Here is a 25,307-nt window from a genome sequence, read left to right as displayed (position 1 = left end):
CACTTAAGGCTTTCCTCCCATATTAAGCTGACACGCCGTGATATAACTGTAATACTGTTAAAAGCGGCGTTAAACCCAACTCACTCTTCCTTTGTCCTGATTCTAGTATTTCTTCTTGGGGACTAATTGATCTAAGAACAAGAGTTTTATTGTTTGAATACCTTTTGGGTGCACAAGTGTTACATGGTCATGTGTACAGCTCACGTGTCACAAATCAGGTGAGAGTAGGTGGATGGGTGAGCATCTGCAAGCCTTACTCCAGAGAGTTTCAAGGGCCCTGCACTGACACAGATGTTATATGTGGTTTTGTCCTTAGGAAGGTAGCTTTGTTTGAAATATGCCTCAGCTCACTCAACAGCAAATGGGTACATGGTAGGGCGAGATGGTAAAGTGATTTTTGACCTTCTAGTGCCTAATAGCATGGGTTGTGTACTCCCCAGGGAGCTGAGAATGAAAATTGAGAGTACAGTGATCCATTGACTCGCTATGAGCATGACAGCAGGTATTGAATTTGGAGCCACAGAAATGTACTCATTATTATTGTTATGAACCTACTCCACGAGGCCTTATTGCTGCCACTACACTTAAAGTGTTTTTGAGGTCTGAAGTTGACAGTTTAAACACAGTGACTGCTTTATGCATCGGGGTTGTGAAATTGATTCTTTTATCTGGGATTGGAGTCTGATGAATAAATGATCACTCAAATGAATTATTTCTTGCATCCATTTTGCTTAAGTCTAATGCATGCGTACCTGAACAATTCTCATTGATTTTCAACATTGAACTATCCAGCTGATTAGAAGAGGTTTCAGTGTCCAATTTGACATGCATGGCTCACCCTGTCGCTTAAACCTGGGTATTTGATAAAGGTTGTGTTGCAAATGTGCAATTAACTTCTAAAGTTGCATCAGTTGAGACTGTGTTGTCTATTTTGTCATTGTTAATATTTTACCCAGTATTGTCATTGAATCTCCTGTTATAAATAACCTACACAATATTGTGGTGATATTATATATCAGGTCTTTGAAAGGCATTTATAAGTGATTCACATAAGGAAGAGAATATGTGGATGTCAACTTCTTCATTATGAGGAACACAACGTTTCGGAGTATATTCATTCACCTGATGAATGACTAAGCATATACTACGAAACATGGTGTTCCTCATAATAAAGAAGTTGACATCCACATATTCTGTTCCTGATATTATACACGTTGACATTAACAGTATTTATGGAGAAGATAGACATTAATAACATATAAGACACAGATGCCACTTAACCTGAGAGCTTCACTAACCAGAGTAGTGATGACATAGTTAAAGACGTTGGATACAAGAGTTCGTGCACACCTCAGTTCACGCTGTACCGTGACGAATGACCTCCCTTGATGCGCCGTCTTCTACATAATTGGTGGTAGAAGCAATGACATGTCTGTTTATGATTGTGGAAACCTGAAACATGTACCTTTGCTATACTTCCCAAACATGAGCCGATAAGTAATAAAAAATAACTTTTTCAATGCATCTCTGAATTTTCAGATTTTTTTTCTGAATTTATGTTGCTTGGTGGATATTGTACGTAATGCGTGAAAATGGTGACTTTGTGGTGGGTTTTGATCTTCTTAATAACTATTTACATGAGTACTTGCTCCTTTGATACCCGAGCCACATTGAATTTGTTGCTGTTTTTCCTCAACTGTTTCTATTTTTTGTCCTTTTTTCACAATACTTGTATGTAGTTAACAAACTTAAATAGTAATAAATACTACAAAGTAAGTTTTAATTACACTATTAGGTTAATGTGTTTCAAGGAGTCAACTTAAGTAATTTTTAATAGTGATGGTAAATCATGTCATTTGGGGCCTACCCCACTATACGTGGGTGCCACCTACAACAAAATATAGCATGGAAAGGTAATATTGGGTTTATTATTCGGTACAAGTATACTATATACACTCTCTTCATGTTACATCTCAGAGCGTTGTAGCGGGTTTCATTTATTGTGTCCAACATCTTTAATATGTATAAGAACACCCCCGAAAACTATAAGGCCTAAAATTCTACTAGGCCTTAGAATATTTTACGTCAAGGATCACTTTTGTTATACATGCAATTACAGTATACACGTAAATCATAAGGTACACCAGACCTCTGCCTAAGTTTCACTTCTGGCTATAAACATGTCATTAACTAGTTGTGGAAATCGGAAAATAAGTAATCGATTTCAGCATATTCAGAGCTGCTATTGTGTCTTGTGGCAAATGTAACATACATAATGTACAAATACATATATTCATTCAATAATTCTTGATTGACTTGAAATAAAAAACATATGTCCCTTTGAATGTTCTGAGCAGCAAAGTTTTTAGTTTTTTTTCAATTGCATTTGAGGTTTGTTTTGTTAGTTGTATACATGACTATGTTCAACAGTAGTAATTGGCTCTAGTCCTATAGTCCTTGCCAAACTGCCCAATAGTAATGGTATCATGAGGACTAGTAGAAATTTGCTCTTTTTAAGGGTTTTGCTATATGTTATCATTATAAGGACTAGTGGGGCGGTCGGGTAGCCTAGTGGTTAAAGCGTTCGCTCGTTACGCCGAAGACCCGGGTTCGATTCCCGACATGGGTACAATGTGTGAAGCCTATTTCTGGTGTCCCCCGCCGTGATATTGCTGGAATAATGCTAAAAGCGGCGTAAAATCAAACTCACTGACGATAAGGACTAGTGGATTAAAACTGTTTGTTTCTACTGCTGAATTAGTTGGTATAGTGTGTTTATCTTATTGCAGGTGAAGTTTGTGGCTGTGAATTGCTGGTGGCCGGATGGGCAGTGTCGGAAACGCTACAAGTTCCTGATGTTCCCCGTGCTGTTTGTGTATCACACACATCTAGATGGGTTCAGATACTTAGGTGGGAAAAGATGCTGTTTGTGTATTACACACATCTAGATGGGTTCAGATACTTAGGTGGGAAAAGATGCTGTTTGTGTATCACACACATCTAGATGGGTTCAGATACTTAGGTGGGAAAAGATGCTGTTTGTGTATCACACACATCTAGATGGGTTCAGATACTTAGGTGGGAAAAGATGCTGTTTGTGTATTACACACATCTAGATGGGTTCAGATACTTAGGTGGGAAAAGATGCTGTTTGTGTATCACACACATCTAGATGAGTTCAGATACTTAGGTGTGAAAAGATGCTGTTTGTGTATCACACACATCTAGATGGGTTCAGATACTTAGGTGTGAAAAGATGCTGTTTGTGTATCACACACATCTAGATGGGTTCAGATACTTAGATGGGAAAAGATGCTGTTTGTGTATCACACACATCTAGATGGGTTCAGATACTTAGGTGTGAAAAGATGCTATTTGTGTATCACACACATCTAGATGGGTTCAGATACCTAGGTGTGAAAAGATGCTGTTTGTGTATCACACACATCTAGATGGGTTCAGATACTTAGGTGTGAAAAGATGCTGTTTGTGTATCACACCCATCTAGATGGGTTCAGATACTTAGGTGTGAAAAGATGCTGTTTGTGTATCACACCCATCTAGATGGGTTCAGATACCTAGGTGTGAAAAGATGCTGTTTGTGTATCACACACATCTAGATGGGTTCAGATACTTAGGTGGGAAAAGATGCTGTTTGTGTATCACACCCATCTAGATGGGTTCAGATACTTAGATGGGAAAAGATGCTGTTTGTGTATCACACACATCTAGATGAGTTCAGATACTTAGGTGTGAAAAGATGCTGTTTGTGTATCACACACATCTAGATGGGTTCAGATACTTAGGTGTGAAAAGATGCTGTTTGTGTATCACACCCATCTAGATGGGTTCAGATACTTAGATGGGAAAAGATGCTGTTTGTGTATTATTGTAATAACATGTTAAAATAAGTTCTCAGTGCCTGAATGACACACTTAGAAAGGCTGTTTTGTTAACCAAAATGTTTATGATAGAAAGTCAGTGATAAGTGTTCTTAAATACTGTATTCGACCCATTAAGCGCCCCCCCCCGAGCGTCCGGCAAACGAACGGGTGATGAGAAACTTCGTCAGTATACAAATTCGAAATTTGAGATAAAAAAAATCACCAGACATGTTGATTTACCGTTTAAATTGTATTTTTTGTTCAGCTAGGCATCGTTTTATATCCAGGGATTAAGATTACCTTGTGTATTTTCTCGTAAACTAAGCCGGACACAGCAATCAGCTGTACACACGTTTTCTTGGAATCTACCGGTGATTCGGTCAAGACACACCAATGATATAACTTTACAGGATTTTAGATGCAAGGATCGGCAAAAGTTGTATCTGAAACTATTTTTTCATCAGGAATAATATATTCCAATATCTTGTTAATTTAGATGCAGCTTTTACTAAACATATTTAAAATAGTAATAACCCTAAGCGAAGCAGCTGATCGCTATTGCCAGGTATTATTTTTTACATGGAACCAGTTTGACCAGTCACCGTCAAGGCTCGTGCACCTGATAGCGTGATCGTGAGAATTACGTGTTGACATAGAATCCTCCAACAAAAACAAATATGACTTTTAACGATTCAAAGTATGGCAATTATGATATATGTATCCATTCTCTGTCAACTTAATTTCGTTTCAAGGCGTCAATAGCGGTAATCTGACCGTGGTTGCTGTTAATAACGGTGAGTTGTGGGATCTTCCGATCTCTTCACACACGATTTTGCCGAAATTAATTAAAACAATATTAAAAGGAATTTTGAGTAAAATTAATGAAATAAGTTACAAACAAAAGTCCAGATATACAAAGAACACTTTTTATAGCCAGACAGTGTAATAACATGAATAATTTGCGAACTTCAGTAGAGATTTGTTGACATGGTATTTCCGGTGTTACGTGCTCACAGTAATGTCTTTCCATGGGGAAAAAAACATCTAAACTCATTAATTCGTGTATAATGCGCACCCCCTTCTACACAGCTGTGTTTTTTGGAAAAAAGGTGTGCACTATTCTCAAGAAAATACGGTAAGGCTTACTGATGAATTTACGCCAATTTGACCTGAATTGTCCCCAATAAGCGCCCACCCTTTTGTCCCCAATAAGCATCTTTTTTTTAAGCGCCCTGGGGGCTTAATGGGACGAATACCGTAATCATTGTGATTTAGAAGCTGAAGTGTATTCTCAACCTCGATGACAAGGAAGGAAACTTTTTTTTATCATCCCATTCACTGCAAATTGACATTCACTGAAATCTAAGATGGATTGAAAGACTTTGTTGGGTGTGAAAGGCATAAAACAAGGACAGGTCAGCTTGGGGTCAGCATACTGTGTCTGAGTGGGGTATACTATCCATGTTAAACTGCATCTTCCCGAGGCAAGGGAGTTAGCTGACTATAAAAGTGTAGTTTCCACCCTTGCCAAACTAGGCTGGAATTATGGAGTTATATTTTGCATAGTCCATTCGAAATCGCTAAACGAAATTGAGCCCAGAAATTCCAGCCTAACTCGGCAAGAGTGGAAACTAGACTTTTAGTCAGTGAACTCCCTTGCCTCGGGAAGATGGTTAAACTGCAGCATGGTATCTCAGTGGACTATCACTTTTAAAGTCGCATTTAGTCTTGAACAGTACAAGTAGACATGTGCATGCACACTCAATCACACACACGCTCTCGCATGCATACACTCTCAAACATACACACATGCACACACATACACACACACAAACACGTGTGAGTGCATGTCACTATATAAGTGCAATAATCTTGAACCCCATTTCATGCCACCATTGTTGGGTATGCTCTGGCACATTTGAAATGAAATTTCTTTCTCTATACAGGCACAGGATACTTTAAAAGATGGGGATAGATGGAGAATGAAATGCACATGCATGTATGTTGTGTTGGTCTCTGGAGGAAGATATCACTCCTCTTCATGAAACCTGAAATTCTTGAAACTTATTTACCATCAATATGTGTTATTTGATTCGTCTTTGTTCATGATGTCATTTACCATATTCCAGGTGAGATGGCGGCCGAGCACATGGTGACGTTTGTGGAGGACCTTACCTATCCAATCACAGCCTTCCACTCTCATGACCAGGTGAAGGCCTTTGTGGCCAGGCATGATGTAAGTTGAACAATGCGACATGATGTTCCTAAGATTGTCCGACTGTAAAGGTCCTTCGATTGCATGGCGTCAATACCCCTGTGGCATTGCTCTTTGTATCAATCACTGGTTTGTCTGGTCCAGGCTGCTGTGGTATAGCTAGAATATTGCTGATTGTGGTTTTAAGCGACAAACAAACAGTACAAAGTGGAGGTAAGTGTGTTCCATGTGCTACTGTGGAGAAGACTTGTGTCTTTTGTTTTTTCTTGTGAGTGAGCGGGCTCAATGTCACTGTTAACATTTGAGCCATATCAAGGCTAGCTGCAACAAAGTCAAGGCATTATGACATACGATTTGCCATGTCACAGATCCTGATCCAGCTTTAGATACATGATAGGATAGGCATGAGGTACTGGGGAATTATTCTGACCCAGAATCCCCACATTAAGACAAGCTTGATATATTGAGGACATATTCCAGGGTCTTACCTTGACCTACAAAACTAGGGGTCCAGAGGACCCCCACCTACTAATTCCAAAGGGCCATACAGGAAAAAGGATGGTCCTGTAAAGTAATGAGATACTGTGGTGTAAAGTACTGTCAGAGCTAATAATTGCTTTAATTACAGGAACTTTATATTTCTTGTCAAGAATTTTGGTACAATGAATATTATTTACGTCCCTCGCAATGCAATATATATATATTTTTCTATGTTCATTTCATACATTTGGGCATAATGGGGGCACATTCTGTGTCAAGTAAAACCCTGATATTCTGACCTGGAATTCACACATGGCGATGAGCATCATGTACTGGGGACCCATTCTGATCCGGAATCCCCAAATCGTTACTTTCTTCAAGTGAAGATCTAATTTAATGATTTTTGTCAATAGTTTTTTTCTGTCAAATGACTTTCTGGCATTTTATTTTATCCAACAATTTGTCACAAATCTCATGTCTTGTTTCTTGTTCCATGTTCCAGAGTGCTGTGGTGGGCTACTTTGACCTCAACGCTTCCCCACAACCACCAGGCTACCAACAGTTCTATTTCGCCTCCATGAGGATGCTTGAACAAGGTAGGCCTTCCTAGGGGCTGGCATTGAATATACACAGTGATGTACTGATAGTCTTGGCCTTCCTAGTGGCTAGCATGGAATATACACAGTGATTTGCTGATAGTCTTGACCTTCCTAGGGGCTGGCATTGAATATACACAGTGATGTACTGATAGTCTTGGCCTTCCTAGTGGCTGGCATGGAATATACACAGTGATTTGCTGATAGTCTTGACCTTCCTAGGGGCTGGCATTGAATATACACAGTGATTTGCTGATAATTATGGCCTTCCTTGGGGCTGGCATGGAATATACACAGTGATTTACTGATAATTATGACCTTCCTAGGGGCTGGCATTGAATATACACAGTGATTTACTTATAATTATGGCCTTCCTAGGGGTTGGCATTGAATATACACAATGATTTACTGATGGTCTTGACCTTCCTAGGGGCTGGCATTGAATATACACAGTGGTTTACTGATGGTCTTGACCTTCCCAGGGGCTGGCATTGAATATACACAGTGGTTTACTGATGGTCTTGACCTTCCCAGGGGCTGGCATTGAATATACACAGTGATTTGCTGATAGTCTTGACCTTCCTAGGGGCTGGCATTGAATATACACAGTGGTTTACTGATGGTCTTGACCTTCCTAGGGGCTGGCATTGAATATACACAGTGATTTGCTGATAGTCTTGGCCTTCCTAGGGGCTAGCATTGAATACACACAATGATTTACTGATGGTCTTGACCTTCCTAGGGGCTGGCATTGAATATACACAGTGGTGTACTGATGGTCTTGACCTTCCTAGGGGCTGGCATTGAATATACACAGTGGTTTACTGATGGTCTTGACCTTCCTAGGGGCTAGCATTGAATATACACAGTGGTTTACTGATGGTCTTGACCTTCCTAGGGGCTGGCATTGAATATACACAGTGATTTACTGATAATTATGGCCTTCCTAGGGGCTGGCATTGATTTACTGATAGTCTTGACCAGGGGTCTGGAAACGGTCATATGCGCCGGACATGTCCGATTGGGAATCTCAAACGTCCGGTTTAAAATATTGCTTCACGGACATTTAAATTTTTCTGTCCGGACATTTTAAAAAACAAACACCGCTACCTTCAGGGTCCAAATAATTGATGAGCATTATTGTATCCCTTCAGCGAATTCAGGTGAATAAACAGGTTTAACAAACTTGGTCAATAAAAGTATGAAATTTGATATAAGACATCACTAGTTATTATGATTTACCATTAAAAATGTATTTCCTGCTCTCCAAGGCATTGTTTTATATGCAGAGATTAAGATTACAGTGTGTATTTTCTCGTAAACTAAGCCGGAAATAGCAATCAGCTGTGCACACATTTGCTCCCAATCTAATGATTTTGACGAGTCACCGTAGGGACTTCTCGCGCAACATGTATTTCAACTGCGAAAACGTTATGTTGACATTTAATAGTCAAACTGCCTCAAATATGACATTTAGCGAGTCGTGGTACAGCATTTATGATATGTGTATCCATTCTCTTGCAACAAAAGTTCATTTCAAGGCGTCAATAGCGGTAATCTGATCGTGGTTGCTGTAAATAACGGTGAATTGTGCGATCTACCGATCACTTCGTATACGATTTCGCCGAAATTATTTTCTAAACATCATTATAGATCTAATTATTGAATGAAATATTGAATAAAATTAATAAAATATATTGCAAACTCTAGTCCAGATAAACAATGAACAATTTTTTTATCACCAGATATTATAATGATAGGATTAGCACACTTCAGTTCGGATTTGTTGACTGGTATTTCCGGTGTTACATGATCGCGGTGATCAGCTGATAATGTTTTCTGAGATGGGGGAAAAACATGCTGTCATTGGAAAACCTGAGTTTATCAAAAATGTTAGTAAATTTTGGGAGCTATGCTTTACCGCGCTCTATAACCGAAGCATGCAATAACGAGGGAACACTGTACGTAACAACTTGTAATGTGTGTGAAAAGTCGTACAAAAATACAATATTTGAAGGGGACGTGGCCTAAATGCAATTGATTTTAAATTTTCCGGACCCCTGGTCTTGACCTTCCTAGGGGCTGGCATTGAATATACACAAGTGATTTACTGATAATTATGGCCTTCCTTGGGGCTGGCATTGAATATACACAGTGATTTACTGATAATTATGGCCTTCCTAGGGGCTGGCATTGAATATACACAGTGATTTACTGATAATTATGACCTTCCTAGGGGCTGGCATTGAATATACATGGTGATTTACTGATAATTATGGCCTTCCTAGGGGTTGGCATTGAATATACACAATGATTTACTGATAGTCTTGACCTTCCTCTGGCCTGGCATTGAATATACACAGTGATTTACTGATAATTATGGCCTTTCTAGGGGCTGGCATTGAATATACACAGTGATTTATTGATAATTATGGCTTTCCTTGGGTCTGGCATTGAATATACACAGTGATTTACTGATAATTATGGCCTTCCTCTGGCCTGGCATAGAATATACACATTTATTTACTGATTATCTTGGCCTTCCTCTGGCCTGGCATAGAATATACCCAATTATCAAGTTACAGTGGCACGCTCATTTTTGATAACAGGGGGTTTAATGATAATTTTATTCATTTTAGCTATAATAGATTTGACCACATACAAAGTTAAGAATCTTGAACTGACTGAAGGCTAGAATCAGTTATCTGTCCTCACTAGCCACATCCTGCTAATTGTACACACATCCTGTATGTATGTACACACTTGGAATGCAGAGTGTGTCAACATATTTACAGTTCTCAGAGGTTCACAAGTTTACATACAGGCAAATCTTTCCTGGGCATCTCTGCTTCTGATTTGTGAAAACAATCAAGGTGACATACCTTATTAGTAGCCTGTCTCACACTCTCTGAGTCAAATTGGTTTCCCTTCCGCCCAGCCCTTTCTATGATGCAGAGCCCTAAATGAAGCAAGTCTAGATTTTCCTCAAGTGCAATCTCCCACCTTGTTGGGGCTCCTTTTCTATTCAAATGTAGTTATATGTTTCTATCAAAATTATATATTTGCAGAGAAAAAGCGTTATTAGCTGCATTCTGCACCATCAAATATGTCCACAATACAATTGGAATCAATGAACACTTTGCTGACATCAAGCACTGCAGAGACTAACATTGCTTAACATTTCAATCTATTCAGTTATGCCAGTAGGAGTTTGAAATGTGGGGTATTGATGCTCGTCAACTTGGATCCATCCCTTCAAATAGAAAACTATAGCTTGACAATAAGTCTAATGATGTCGGATACTGTCTCAAAACAGTGGCACTTTACTGAATTTGGTGTAGCCTCACACAGGCTCCTAGCACATTTATTTCTGTGATTAAGTTGTTTGATAACTGACATTTATCAATGCAGTGATAATGTTTGTCAATGACTGTTTCTGTAATTAGATCCCTACAACCAGATCAAGTTCTGCATCTTCCCGGGGAAGTCTTTAGCAGAGTCCTACAACTTGACACAAAGTAACGATGTGATGTTACTGCGTGTTGCCAACTCCACACTGGTGAGGACTGTAACATGCCTGACAGCAATCAGGGACAAGACAGAGTGTTGTATACTCCTCAAAAGAAGTTAAAGAATCAACATCCTGTCCGTAAAATGCCCTGCATATTTGCTAAACATTTGTACCGGTACCATTAATTAGCGTCAACAGATATTTTAAAAATCTTTTAATGTTTTTAATCAAGGTGCTCACATGATTTGATGCACTTCACGAAGTGAGACCCGTTTTGTTACAACATAGATCTTGATATTCGATCTGATCATCTTCACTGGGCGTGGCCAATTTGTTTGAAGCAAATGCAAATGATATGAGAGGTGGAACCTGATTGGTCAATAGGAGGGACATAGATGGGACATAACGCTTAAAAATAGCCACTGGTGGTGCTTCGATTGAGCCCAGAAAATTCAGCCTAGTTCGGCGAGGGAGGAAATGAAACTTTTATAGTGAGTTAACTCCCTTGCCTCGGGAAGATGCACGATCCGATACATATCATGATACTTGCATTAGCTCTTTATCTGTGGTCTGAAAGCCATCTTTTTCATAGATGGGATGGCCAAATACCTGGCACACTGACAATTTACGGTTGGAAGTGTCAAGTATGGCACAATGGATGAAAATATTTACATTTTTCACTGCTTATTTTCACTTTTATTGAGTGTTTGGTGTATTATTTTCTTTCACTTTCTTGGGGGGGGTGTGTGTGTGTGTGCGGGGTCCCGGTTGTCTAAAGCGCCGCGATGCGCTGTGCAGAGTATCGTCCCTTGGGCACGCCAGAAACCTATGATTGTGGGTTCGAATCCGGTTCGCCCCAATTATGTTTCTAGGATTGTCAGCACCATACCCGTGCTTGTGGGTTTCACCGAAGTGGTAAACGTCTGAGACCTGCATCACTTGGGGATTTCCTCCCACATTAAGCTGACACGCCATGATATAACTGTAATACTGTTAAAAGCAGCGTTAAACCCAACTCACTCACTCACTCACTTCCTTGGAGTAGTACATAATGCCTGTTACCAGTATGTGAGCAGCCTGTTGGATTCTGGGTTACAGTTGGTCCTATGCTTGTCGTACAAGGCAACTAAAAAGGTCGTGTCGGACTGTGACTTGGCTGATGCCGTGTCAACATACACCAGCAGCATAGATCATTGCTCATTATATCTATCACTGATTTGTCTGGTCCAATCTGAATTATTTACTAATCTGTGGTCATGTTACTGGAATATTGCTGAGTGGGGCAATAAACAAACAAAACAATATTTGAGGTGTATCAGTGACGCTGAAGGGGTTGTTGTCGGCACATGCTCTACAGATATGTACCCAAGAAACGTTCTGTATACATAAATGTACCCTTGCCAAAACCAGAATACGGAATGTTCATTTGTTGTTTTTGTTTCTGTTTTGTTTGTTGTTTTTGTTTCTCTCATCAGGAATAACTGATTTTTCATAAATAAACAAACCATTGAGGGTGGTTTGAAACTCATGCTTGTCTTTCAGAAAAACATCATGGCAAAGTTGATTTTTTACCTCCGTTCATTAATGGAGACCAATAATATTTATGATTTGATCATAATGATATGTTGTCTCTTATATTAATTTTCTTTTAGTGTACATAAAATAATTATAGAAATGTTTAATTTTCAGAAATATCCTCGAGAATTTAACTTGACCAGCTCCCAGCTTGTGACCTGGAGTCTTCAACATCGACAAAAAGTATGTTCCTGTCAACTGCTGACAACACCTTGATCACACTCTGCTCTAATGATCAAAGTGACTTTTTTGGATTTTTTTTTGGGATAATTATGATAGGTTTGTAAGATATATATGATAAATAATTAGATTATCATCCATTTTATCCTGTGAGGAAGGAGGTATTATATTTTTTATTCATTTCAAGGAAACGTCAATGGTGAGTATTCTCTACACAGTGTAAGAAGCATAAATAGTTGATTGGAGAATGTTCAAGATCATGTTCTGTTCCATTTCCATTTTTATCCCCCATTTTGAAACTTGCTATTCAGATTAGTCTAGAGGTGAACTGGTGCCTTTTGATGATGGGATCTGTATTTTTTTTCCATGATGACAAGTTGGACTTCACTGAAAATGAGGGTAGTGCTTGTTTTCAGGAGCACAAATCCAAAACAGTTGAATATGTTTAGATGAATCTTGCTATACAGATCAGTCTAGTTGAGAACTGGTGCCTTTTGATGATTAGGGATTTTTATTATATTGTCTTTTTGTTTTCATGACGACACTTAACTGCAAAATGATGGTAGTGTTCGTTTTCTGGAGCAGAACATGCTATACTGAACAGTCTAGTGGTGAACTGGCACTGTTTGATGATCTAGGATGTTGAAAAATACAGAACAGGATTATTTTTTTCTTCCCTTACCTGAAGGTATCCAATGACAATGAAGCAAAAGGGGGGTATAAGTAGCCAAACTCCATTTCCGAACTGCATCAGACTTGGGGCGGGTGGGAGGAAGAAATATGTCCTGATGACTCTTGTACATTAGGTTCAGATTGTGTTCAGGATAGTTATTTATAGCTCGACATAGACAGCATAGGGTGAACAAAATAAAACCAATCAGCGCCTGAATGGATTGGGTGGTCAGACTCAGTGACTTGGTTGAATGAGCGTCATCTCTTAAACTGATAGGTATTCTTTCATGACACGTTAAACACACAGAGACCAGGTTGGTGAACAAAAAACAAAGATACACTTTTATGTGAATGAATTATTGATTTGTTTTCAGCCTATGGTAAGGTCTCTGGCACCTTTGGGAGTGAAGAGTTTGATATTGTCAAAGGAGATGGCTCAGGGGCCAGCCGTGATTGCCTTCTATGCCCTCAATCCCTTGTTTGACACCAACCAACCATATCATGTGGTAAGTAGACTATAACTTAATTAGATACTTTGTGATGATTCCTTTGTAATGAGTGAGTGTGTGAGTATGGTTTTACGCCGCTTTTAGCAATATTCCAGCAATATCACGGCGGGGGACAGCAGAAATGGGCTTCACACATTGTACCCATGTCGGGAATCGAACCCAGGTCTTCGGCATGATGAGTGAACGCTTTAACCATTAGGCTACCCGACCGCCCCGATTCCTTTGTAGACACTCGGGGTGATGGTGGGCAGAGAGACTGATTTGATTTAATGTCACAACATTTATAATGTGGGGACAACTTATTGATAATCAACTTTTCCCTTGTGTGTACATTGCTAACTCATGGGGATTCCGGACCTGACAGGGGCAGTGGGGTAGCCTAGTGGTCAATGTGTCCTCTCATCATTCCGAAAGCCTGTGTTTGATTCCTCATGGAGTACAACGTACGTTGACGAATGTTGATGTCGGTGGAATGCCCAGGACCTGATGAATACATTTCAATTTCAACCTTGGTTTTACAATTAACATTTTATAAACTTTCCTGTTGATGTGAACATAATTGTGTTTGGTGATTGGTTAAAGGTCAAATTCTTTTTTTAAACATGAAAATTCTGTAAACATGAATTGAACCTGCAACCTCACATATCGTGTTAAGCTTTGTAAACCACTGTTGTCCCACTGAGCCACCGAGGGAGGTGATGAGAAGTTGTTCCGTTTAGCATGTCATGACTCCAGCTAGTCCATGCTGCACATGGTTTTTCTCTCGGACGTTTGAGTGAGTTCCTTTTATACCGCGATACACTGTATTGTTTCACTACAAGGTATGTCAATTTTTTTCTGGTATTTTTGGATAAAACACTCAACTTTGGTTTTAGTTGAAAGTGTAAAACCTTGAGCTCGCTCGCGGTTTTACATTTTCAAACAAGAAAATGGAGTCATGATTTATCCTGTACTTTAAAGTAACATGAAACCCCAGTTCACTTGGAAGGATACACAAATTCATGATGCAATAAGTATCATGATGGTGAGATCTCAATACAAGAGATGTACCATGAAAGAAAGAATGCCTCATTATATTGAATGATGAGATTTGTCTTTGCATACTTAGCCCTCATGCTGCAGACATGCAGGTTGTTGAACAACAGTGGTGGTACTGTGAGGGCAATGATTGGCCACAGGTTCTGTAAAAGTTATCAATTGAGCAAAATGTTTTAGAAATTGAGAAATATATAACTTATCAGCTTGCTCATATGAATGATAACTAGACTTTGTTAATTTTACCACCCTTTACAGCTACTCTTAAAGAAAAATCAGCCTATTTCACTCGTTTTTGCCAAACTCATGCATTTGATCATGTCAGAAGAATGAAATAAGGCTAGTTTTGTCAGCAATTTGTACATGTCAAGGGGGCACGGTGGCCCAGTCGTCTAAGGTGCCGCGATTCGCTGTGCAGAGTTGCGTCCCTTGGGCACGCCAGAAACCTATGATTGTGGGTTCGAATCCCGGTTTGCCCCGATTATGTTTCTAGGTTCGTCAGCACCATGCCCGTGCTCGTTGGTTTCACCGAAGTGGTAAACTTCCGAGACCTGCATCACTTCGGGCTTTTCTCCCACATTAAGCTAACACACCGTGATATAACTGTAATACTGTTAAAAGCGGCTTTAAACCCAACTCACCCACCCACCATTTTTTCAAAGTTGATAGTTAAGAAACATAACTATCCAGTGGGCCTAACAAGGACCTCGGTATCCCACCTCAACGTTTACTGTGCACAGCCACGGTACATGTAACAAACTGAACAAAGAAAGTTGACTAAGTAATGAGACTTGTCTGGAAACGTGTTCAGGGTTTTACGTGACGCAAATATGTGCACCCAGAATGTTAAAATATATTGAATGGATGTAGATAAATGAATATGTTGCGTCCTGAGGGACACACAAAAATATTCATTGTACCAAATTCTTGACAAGAAATTGAAGGGTCCTGAAATTAAAGTAATCATCAAAATGTACACTACAGTACCCTTAAAATAATTATTGGGTCCTGTGGATCCCCAGGTTTGTTAGTGAAGGTGAAACAGTACGTGTGTCTGTGAATCCCACTCCCACAGCTCGTCCCTTGTTTCCAGATGAAGGACCTGGCGCTGCAGTACCACAGCTGTGAAGAGATCCACAACCTAGAGGATGCCATCTCACACTGGAGGAGCCAGGTCAGGTCCGCCCAGGTCCAGTACCACCAGGTCGTCGAGTTCTGTGCAAACTACCGCAAGCAACGTAACGTAGGACTCTACGACTTCAAATGCTGTGTCTCCCTTGCTTCCAAAACCCTGGAGGAGATGTCCAGCAAGGCACACAATGTCTGCGAATACTGTGTCCACCGACCGAGACAGATGGGGCCGGGGTGTTCCAGTTTAGACATTGACCCTCAAGTAGAGGAGTGGACTATGATGCACACCAACTTCTGTAGGAACTCTATAGGGAATTATAATGTTAATGAATATCATAGTCTTTGTTGTCAGTGGTGTGGTGATGATACTGCCTCCATAGTGCCTGTCCTCCAGTCAGACTTTTTACCCATGTCTTTCAGATCAGGGAAGCGTAGAGTGACTGATAGGTATGTGTGGCAAGAAATTGAAAATAAGCCAAAACGGTTGTGTAAAAGGTTGACTTTACAGAAATTACAGGGCCATGTGCCTTATGAAAATAGTTATAACTTTGAAGAGTCCCTTCCAGTCAATTTTACGGGTTTGGGTTGTCGTAGTAACCGGACTGTGAACTTCTATGCAATGGATGCTGTGCGGCACTCTGTGTTTGCTGAGAGGCTTGGTGTGGATGTGTCAACCTTACCACAGAATCCAGCGGTTGTTATTTTTGATAAGGAAGTAAGTATGAAACATATGATGATGATGATGATAATGAAATTCTTTCAGTGCTTAATACAATTAATATTATTCCAGTCAATTGCAGTTTCTATACATGTTGTGTGTATGTTACGGTTAGTTTTCAGCATCTCTGCTACAGACAGTTTCTCTGGCTAATCTCTTCCAATGTTAGAGCGACAGAACTTGCTGTTGAGACAATCATTCAATGACATTCATATTTTCAACAGTTCCAAAGTGAAGGTGCATAAATTTAAATGACAAGGAGAAACATTCCAGCAGATTTTTGTTTTGTACAATATATGTAGAATAGAATTTGAAATATGTGTTTTATGCATGATGTGTTGTTTTGGTTTGGAATTTGCCAGCAACAGTTTACATATGTTTTACTTATAGAATGAAGAACAGTACTTGCTCAAAGAAAATTTTACAGCCAAAAATGTTGGTGAGTTGTTGGCAAATATATTTTTCTTATTCAAGTCATTTTAGAAAGTAACAGGAGCCTTGTCGTGAAGTGTAGTCCTGAGTTATTGCCTCTTAACCATTGCCTGAAACTACACATTGAGAGATGAGCTTTGTCGGAATTTTGGACAGGAGTTATTTCCCCTTAAGCATATCATCCCACTTTGAATTATTTCTTCTGGCTACAAACTGAAACTGTTTATGATTTGATATTGAATTCACATTTGGTTTTATTATTTCTAAGTACCAGTTATTGAACGACTGTACAATGTGAAGATAAGAATTGGAAATAATGTTAAAAAATTCAAGGCCCTCTCTTCAAGGTTTTAAGTCCAGAGATACAGTGTTGGACAGTATGTTTTTTAACACATTAAGTTATTGACTGTTTAAGGATTTCAAGGCATGAGCTTAAATTAAGACTTGCCCAAAGAGTTTTCCCAAATGTTATGGGAATGGAGTCTTTACAAACTTTTGTCTAAATTCAAATTGTATCTTAACCAGATTCTTCAGTTCAGTTCCTGACCTAATCTGAGGACCTAATCTAATGTGAGGAAAGTGTACTCCTCTCAATTTATGTATACACATTAGCCATAACAAGACTACTTGAGAGGCCTTTCATGATACCCACTGTGTTCAATTGATGAAAACATTGGTCTTCAGCCCCCCATGCTTGTCATAAAAGGCTACAAACAGGATCGGGTGGTTGATGCATGTCATTATATCCTTGTTGCAAAGACCGATGCTCATTATGTCATGTACTGAATTGTCTGGTCCAGACAAGATTATTTACAGACCAAAGACATTTAACCGGAATATTGCTGAGTGTGACGTTAAACAACAAACAAACAAAACATGATCATTGATTGAACTTGATATTCCCATGTTATGGTGAAAAAAAGCTGACCTCAGCAAAACAGTATCATAAGGAGAGGCAGCACATAATGAATGTCCATTGACACTGTGCTCAGGTTTGACTGCCCAAAATAATGTTCACTGGACATGCAGGATGTCCTGAACACAATGTGTGGCCATGCAGGATGTCCTGAACACAATGTGTGGACATGCAGGATGTACTGAACACAATGTGTGGACATACAGGATGTCCTGAACACAATGTGTGGTGAATCCAAAGGAAATTGTTGACCACTGAATGGGTTGGAACAAGAAATACCAGATTAGACTGTAGGACTGTAGACTTTCAGACCCCTCACTGTAGGACTGTAGACTTTCAGATTCCTCACTGTGGGACTGTAGACTTTCAGATTCCTCACTGTAGGACTGTAGACTTTCAGACCCCTCACTGTAGGACTGTAGGACTGTAGATTTCCAGATTCCTCACTGTTGGACTGTAGACTTCCAGACCCCTCACTGTAGGACTGTAGGACTGTAGATTTCCAGATTCCTCACTGTTGGACTGTAGATTTCCAGATTCCTCACTGTGGGACTGTAGACTTCCAGACCCCTCACTGTGGGACTGTAGACTTTCAGATTCCTCACTGTTGGACTGTAGACTTTCAGATTCCTCACTGTGGGACTGTAGACTTCCAGACCCCTCACTGTAGGACTGTAGACTTTCAGACCCCTCACTGTGGGACTGTAGACTTCCAGACCCCTCACTGTGGGACTGTAGACTTTCAGACCCCTCACTGTAGGACTGTAGACTTTCAGATTCCTCACTGTGGGACTGTAGACTTCCAGACCCCTCACTGTAGGACTGTAGACTTTCAGATTCCTCACTGCAGGACTGTAGACTTTCAGATTCCTCACTGCAGGACTGTAGACTTTCACACCCCTCACTGCAGGACTGTAGACTTTCACACCCCTCACTGTGGGACTGTAGACTTTCAGATTCCTCACTGTAGGACTGTGGACTTCCAGACCCCTCACTGTGGGACTGTAGACTTCCAGACCCCTCACTGTGGGACTGTAGACTTTCAGACCCCTCACTGTAGGACTGTGGACTTTCAGATTCCTCACTGTAGGACTGTAGACTTTCAGATTCCTCACTGCAGGACTGTAGACTTTCAGATTCCTCACTGCAGGACTGTAGACTTTCACACCCCTCACTGCAGGACTGTAGACTTTCACACACCTCACTGTGGGACTGGAGACTTTCAGATTCCTCACTGTAGGACTGTGGACTTCCAGATTCCTCACTGTGGGACTGTAGACTTCCAGACCCCTCACTGTAGGACTGTGGACTTTCAGATTCCTCACTGTGGGACTAGACTTTCAGACCCCTCACTGTTGGACTGTAGACTTTCAGACCACTCACTGTAGGACTGTAGATTTTCAGATTCCTCACTGTGGGACTGTAGACTTCCAGACCCCTCACTGTAGGACTGTAGACTTTCGGACCCCTCACTGTAGGACTGTAGATTTCCAGATTCCTCACTGTGGGACTGTAGACTTTCGGACTCCTCACTGTTGGACTGTAGACTTTCGGACTCGTCATTGGTGGACTGTAGATTTCCAGATTCCTCACTGTAGGACTGTAGACTTTCACACCCCTCACTGTGGGACTGTAGACTTTCAGACCCCTCACTGTAGGACTGTAGATTTTCAGATTCCTCACTGTGGGACTGTAGACTTTCAGATTCCTCACTGCAGGACTGTAGACTTTCAGATTCCTCACTGTGGGACTGTAGACTTTCAGATTCCTCACTGCAGGACTGTAGACTTTCAGATTCCTCACTGTGGGACTGTAGACTTTCAGATTCCTCACTGCAGGACTGTAGACTTTCAGACCCCTCACTGTAGGACTGTAGACTTTCAGATTCCTCACTGCAGGACTGTAGACTTTCACACCCCTCACTGCAGGACTGTAGACTTTCACACCCCTCACTGTGGGACTGTAGACTTTCAGATTCCTCACTGCAGGACTGTAGACTTTCAGATTCCTCACTGTGGGACTGTAGACTTTCAGACCCCTCACTGTTGGACTGTAGACTTTCAGACCCCTCACTGTAGGACTGTAGACTTTCAGATTCCTCACTGTGGGACTAGACTTTCAGACCCCTCACTGTTGGACTGTAGACTTTCAGATTCCTCACTGTGGGACTGTAGATTTTCAGATTCCTCACTGTGGGACTGTAGACTTTCAGAGCCCTCACTGTAGGACTGTAGACTTTCGGACCCCTCACTGTAGGACTGTAGATTTTCAAATTCCTCACTGTGGGACTGTAGACTTTCGGACTCCTCACTGTTGGACTGTAGACTTTCGGACTCGTCATTGGTGGACTGTAGACTTTGAGATCCTAGGTTGTGTGAGACGAGATTTTCAGACCACTGGTATAGGGACTGTAGCCCTAAGCTTGTGGCACATTATGTTATACCAGTGTCAGAATTTGTTAGTTTTGGTCGACAAGCAGGAATGAGACGTTGTCACGGGAGGTTTTCCACTGATTCATGCAGTATTCATGCAGTTTTCATGCAGTATTCATGAAAGCAATGACTTATTAACCCAGACAACAGAAAATGATTTAGGTGTTTTTCTTTTGAGCCTGGTTTCCATTTCTGTTTTTGTGTTTCAGCCTCCTTTATCCTGAACTTCACCCGTGGTCATGCCGGCCGTTCTCTGCGGTCACTGACCTATGCCCCCTCTACCTGTGATAAAACTGAGACCAGTGTATGCGTTGTCGAAGTCTCGTCTAATACATTCCACACTGTCGTCATGGATCCTCATAAGGTGAGATAGGAAGATTTGTTGATTGACGCAGGGCACTAGGAGTCATCCAAGGACCACACATTTATTTGCAGAACATGTATTTTGAAGTGGATAAGATAGTCCGATAGTGATTGACGATATACCATCAGTGAGGTCACCATACTGTCCACCAGATCCACAGTTTGGCACTGGCTACCTGAAGGCAGTGATGGCGTCTGACAGTCTTACAGTTTCGTAATGAATAGATGACGTTTATCAAAAGGGAAATATCTATATCTTTATCCACTGTTCAGTCATAAAACAGAATTTTTTTTTAAATTTCCAGAAATCATTTGGTGTAATTGACCCGTGAAGATCCGGGGTAGAATAGGTCTTCAGCAACCCATGCTTGCTGAAAAAGGCGACTATGCTTGTCGTAAGAGGCGACTAACGGGATTGGGTGGTCAGGCTCGCTGACTTGGTTAATGCATGTCATCAATCCAATTATGTGGATCGATGCTCATGATATTAATCACTGGATTGTTTGGTCCAGACTTGATTATTTACAGACCGCCGTCATGTAGCTGGAATATTGCTGAGTGCGGCATTAAACAACAAACCAACCAACCAACTCAGCTGTGATGTAGGGTCAAAGGAAGTGAGGTATGATGTGAGCCTACATAACAGTCAGTCTACAGGCTATGTGTTCTTTAGAGCAGACAATTAGTCTCAGATCATAGGAAATCTGATTATTAAAACATGCATTTATTGTATGCATTTATTATATGCCTGTGCTGTGTGTGTGTGTGTGTGCGTGTGCGTGTGCGTGTGCGTGTGCGTGTGAGTATTACTTAAACAATAGTTAAAGAACATCCACAATTTGGAAGGCTGTGTGTTGCTATACCCACTAGCCATTACAGATTAACCATAGTCATATGAAGTCATCAGGTGTTCTCTAACTTCACTTGAGTAGACACCGAAGATCCGGGTTCGATTTCCCACGATAAGTACAATGTGTGAAGCATGTTTCTGCTGTATTCTGGAATATTACTAAAAGCGGCGTAAAACACTACTCACTCATTTGAGTTGGAATTAAAAAGAACAACATCTTAAAGTTAATATTGAAATTTGTTTATCAACAGTCTCCACTCAGCTGCACCTGGCAGAACTTTACTTGAGAACTAGAGTGGGAGATATTGATTTTGTTTCCATACAAATTGATATTTTGAAACAGGAAAAAAAAATCAAGATATTCAGTTTAGGTGCTAATTAAAAAGTGGTGCATAAGTGTGGAGCATGTGTGCTGATGTCACTGACTAACAAAGTGACTGTTGGTTGATATGGTAGATTGCTTTGAGGAAAGTTTTCTCAAAGCCTCGAACTCACTTTATGTACCTCTTCTTGAGGCTTTTGTTTGAAGTTTATTGATTACAGCATTGTCTCTTTTGAAAAAAGAAATTTGGACATGAAATAGAAAAATCTTTGTGATCAGCAGTTGTGATTAAACAGTGTGAAATTGAATATTCCTTGCAATATATGACACTAATGTTCTTATCAAAGGATCAAAGTGTCGTCATTAAGCAGGCATTAACTGCTATGTGATGCTTCAAAATGAATTTAACTAAACACTTCTTTGCAAACATTCACTGTCAAAAGCAACATCAAGTTAAGTCAGGATTCATTGAAATCATTTTATTACGTTTGAAAAATAAAGTCAAAAGTGGAGATCATGGTGATATTGAGAGATCCATTACAGTGAGATTTCCCATGCAAGGCGTTGGTCTGACAATAAAAGAATGGCACTGTGATGAATAGCAGGTTTATGGTTTGTTTACAGTTATCTCCCTTTGAGTGGCTGTATCAATCTCAGTTTGGCTCCTTTACCCAAACAGATCTTAGCTCACCTGACTTGAAGTGAAGCTGAGTGAGTGAGTGAAGCTGAGTGAATGAGTGAATCTGAGTGAGTGAATCTGAGTGAGTGAGTGAATGAAGCTGAGTGAGTGAAGCTGAGTGAGTGAAGCTGAGTGAGTGAAGCTTAGTGAGTGAGTGAATCTGAGTGAGCGAGTGAGTGAAGCTGTGTGAGTGAGTAAAGCTGTGTGAGTGAAGCTGTGTGAGTGAGTGAAGCTGTGTGAGTGAGTGAAGCTGTGTGAGTGAGTGAATCTGAGTGAGCGAGTGAGTGAAGCTGTGTGAGTGAGTGAAGCTGTGTGAGTGAAGCTGTGTGAGTGAGTGAAGCTGTGTGAGTGAGTGAAGCTGTGTGAGTGAAGCTGAGTGAGTGAGTGAGTGAGTGAAGCTGTGTGAGTGAGTGAAGCTGTGTGAGTGAGTGAATCTGAGTGAGCGAGTGAGTGAAGCTGTGTGAGTGAGTGAAGCTGAGTGAGTGAAGCTGTGTGAGTGAGTGAAGCTGTGTGAGTGAAGCTGTGTGAGTGAGTGAAGCTGTGTGAGTGAGTGAAGCTGTGTGAGTGAAGCTGTGTGAGTGAGTGAAGCTGTGTGAGTGAGTGAAGCTGTGTGAGTGAAGCTGAGTGAGTGAGTGAAGCTGTGTGAGTGAGTGAAGCTGTGTGAGTGAAGCTGTGTGAGTGAGTGAAGCTGTGTGAGTGAAGCTGTGTGAGTGAGTGAAGCTGTTAGAGTGAGTGAAGCTGTGTGAGTGAGTGAAGCTGTGTGAGTGAGTGAAGCTGTGTGAGTGAGTGAAGCTGTGTGAGTGAGTGAAGCTGAGTGAGTGAGTGAAGCTGAGTGAGTGAGTGAGTGAGTGAAGCTGAGTGAGTGAAGCTGAGTGAGTGAAGCTGAGTGAGTGAAGCTGAGTGAGTGAGTGAAGCTGAGTGAGTGAGTGAGTGAGTGAAGCTGAGTGAGTGAGTCTGAGTGAGTGAGTGAAGCTGTGTGAGTGAAGCTGTGTGAGTGAGTGAAGCTGTGTGAGTGAGTGAAGCTGATTGAGTGAGTGAGTGAAGCTGATTGAGTGAGTGAGTGAAGCTGAGTGAGTGAGTGAAGCTGAGTGAGTGAGTGAAGCTGAGTGAGTGAAGCTGAGTGAGTGAGTGAGTGAGTGAAGCTGAGTGAGTGAAGCTGAGTGAGTGAGTGAAGCTGAGTGAGTGAGTGAAGCTGAGTGAGTGAAGCTGAGTGAGTGAGTGAAGCTGAGTGAGTGAGTGAAGCTGAGTGAGTGAGTGAAGCTGAGTGAGTGAGTGAAGCTGAGTGAAGCTGAGTGAGTGAAGCTGAGTGAGTGAGTGAAGCTGAATGAGTGAAGCTGAGTGAGTGAGTGAAGCTGAGTGAGTGAGTGAAGCTGAGTGAGTGAGTGAAGCTGAGTGAGTGAGTGAAGCTGAGTGAGTGAAGCTGAGTGAGTGAGTGAGTGAGTGAAGCTGAGTGAGTGAGTGAAGCTGAGTGAGTGAAGCTGAGTGAGTGAGTGACTGAGTAAAGCTGAGTTAGTGCGTGGTTTTATGATATTCCGGCAATATCACTGTAAGGGACACCAGAAATGGACTTCACTACATGTTGTACCCTTGTGAGGATAAAGTGAAGTGAGCTGATATCATGGCCTGCTTGTCAGCTTCATCTGTAAACCTCTTCTCCTGTCACCACATATTTTGCTGTTGAACAACATCATCCTTTGGAAACATATTGTAGTTTCATGATGGTTGAGCTGAAACTTGCTTTATGTGTTTCTGAGTCTCCTCATTACATCAACATCTGAAATTAAATATGGCAGCCGATCCGGGGTAGAATAGGTCTTCAGCAACCCATACTTGCCGTTAAAGGCGACTATGCTTGTCGTAAGAGGCAACTAACAGGATGGGGTGGTCAGACTCGCTGACTTGGTTGATGCATGTCATCAATCCCAATTGCGTGGATTGATGCTCATGATATCAATCACTGGATTGTCTGGTCCAGACTCAATTTTTATCAGACCGATGCATATAGCTGGAATATTCCTGAGAGGGGCGTTAAACAACAAACTAACCAACAACCAAATATGGCAGCCAAGCTGTCACCTTTAAATTTTCTGAAAGTAGTTTTTTTTTCAGACCATATTGCTGTTTTAATTATTTTTTTCAATAAAATTGAACTAGAATTGTCTGGAAATTTGTCCCTGTGCTTAGAAAGCCATTAATCAGACACCTGATTGACTGGATCTTTAATGTTCCTTAATTCCTGTCAATAGGAATCTTTATCGGATCAAAGCTTAATAAATTTTACGTTTTTCCCTGTATGCTGATTTGTTTGGAAGTGTGTGACTGTAAATGAAGGCATCTGTCTCCTGATTGGCAGAAGTTCCAATGCCTGTAGTCATGGTTGTTCGTTGATGAAGTTTGAAGCACTGTTTTGAAATAGCTTTTGTATTTCGGCTGTCACTATTTGGATATAAAATCACATCAATGAAGTCAGCTGTCACTTGAATTTCAGATTAGTGCTATTCTTGAAACTTGATGCATGTTTAGACTGGTTAATGTGTGGCGGACGTGTTATTATTGCCAAAGACACGTCATATGAGACATTTTATTATGTATTTGGACTTTTCCATAAATGTTTATAAAAGGTAGTTCAAGGTCAGTTTCTGTGAATGACGTAGTGTGAACAATGTAGTTGAAAAGAGGGACATGATATGTATTGATACAAAACCAACTGTGTTGTGTATTGTTTCACCAAATTCAATATTGCTGTAGTCTTGTTTTTCATTTCATTTGTGAAGAAGTCATGTTATACAGCCTGTGCCAGACTATTT

The 25,307-nt window shown here is 40.7% G+C and overlaps 1 protein-coding gene across 3 annotated transcripts in view; it reads left to right on the top strand.

The window, feature by feature from the left end:
• LOC139468015 (thioredoxin domain-containing protein 11-like) overlaps window positions 1–25,307 on the top strand; it is a 66,749-nt gene that overhangs the window by 4,580 nt on the left and 36,862 nt on the right. For 2 of the 3 annotated variants that reach the window (XM_071249671.1, XM_071249670.1), the window contains exons 3-11: window positions 2,790–2,910; window positions 6,014–6,120; window positions 7,082–7,175; window positions 10,622–10,734; window positions 12,376–12,444; window positions 13,488–13,619; window positions 15,751–16,503; window positions 16,897–16,945; window positions 20,496–20,650. In XM_071249671.1, coding sequence (XP_071105772.1) covers window positions 2,790–2,910; window positions 6,014–6,120; window positions 7,082–7,175; window positions 10,622–10,734; window positions 12,376–12,444; window positions 13,488–13,619; window positions 15,751–16,503; window positions 16,897–16,945; window positions 20,496–20,650 — 1,593 coding nt within the window. Of the gene's footprint in view, window positions 1–2,789; window positions 2,911–3,772; window positions 3,807–6,013; window positions 6,121–7,081; window positions 7,176–10,621; window positions 10,735–12,375; window positions 12,445–13,487; window positions 13,620–15,750; window positions 16,504–16,896; window positions 16,946–20,495; window positions 20,651–25,307 lie in introns of those variants that run through there. The other variant, XM_071249672.1, reaches the window with a different exon arrangement.

The sequence above is a fragment of the Haliotis cracherodii genome, unplaced genomic scaffold, assembly GCF_022045235.1.
Source record: "Haliotis cracherodii isolate W230 unplaced genomic scaffold, xgHalCrac1.p SCAF_2, whole genome shotgun sequence".
Classification (NCBI taxonomy): Eukaryota; Metazoa; Mollusca; class Gastropoda; order Lepetellida; family Haliotidae; genus Haliotis; species Haliotis cracherodii.
This window is presented reverse-complemented; position numbering and strand designations above follow the sequence as displayed.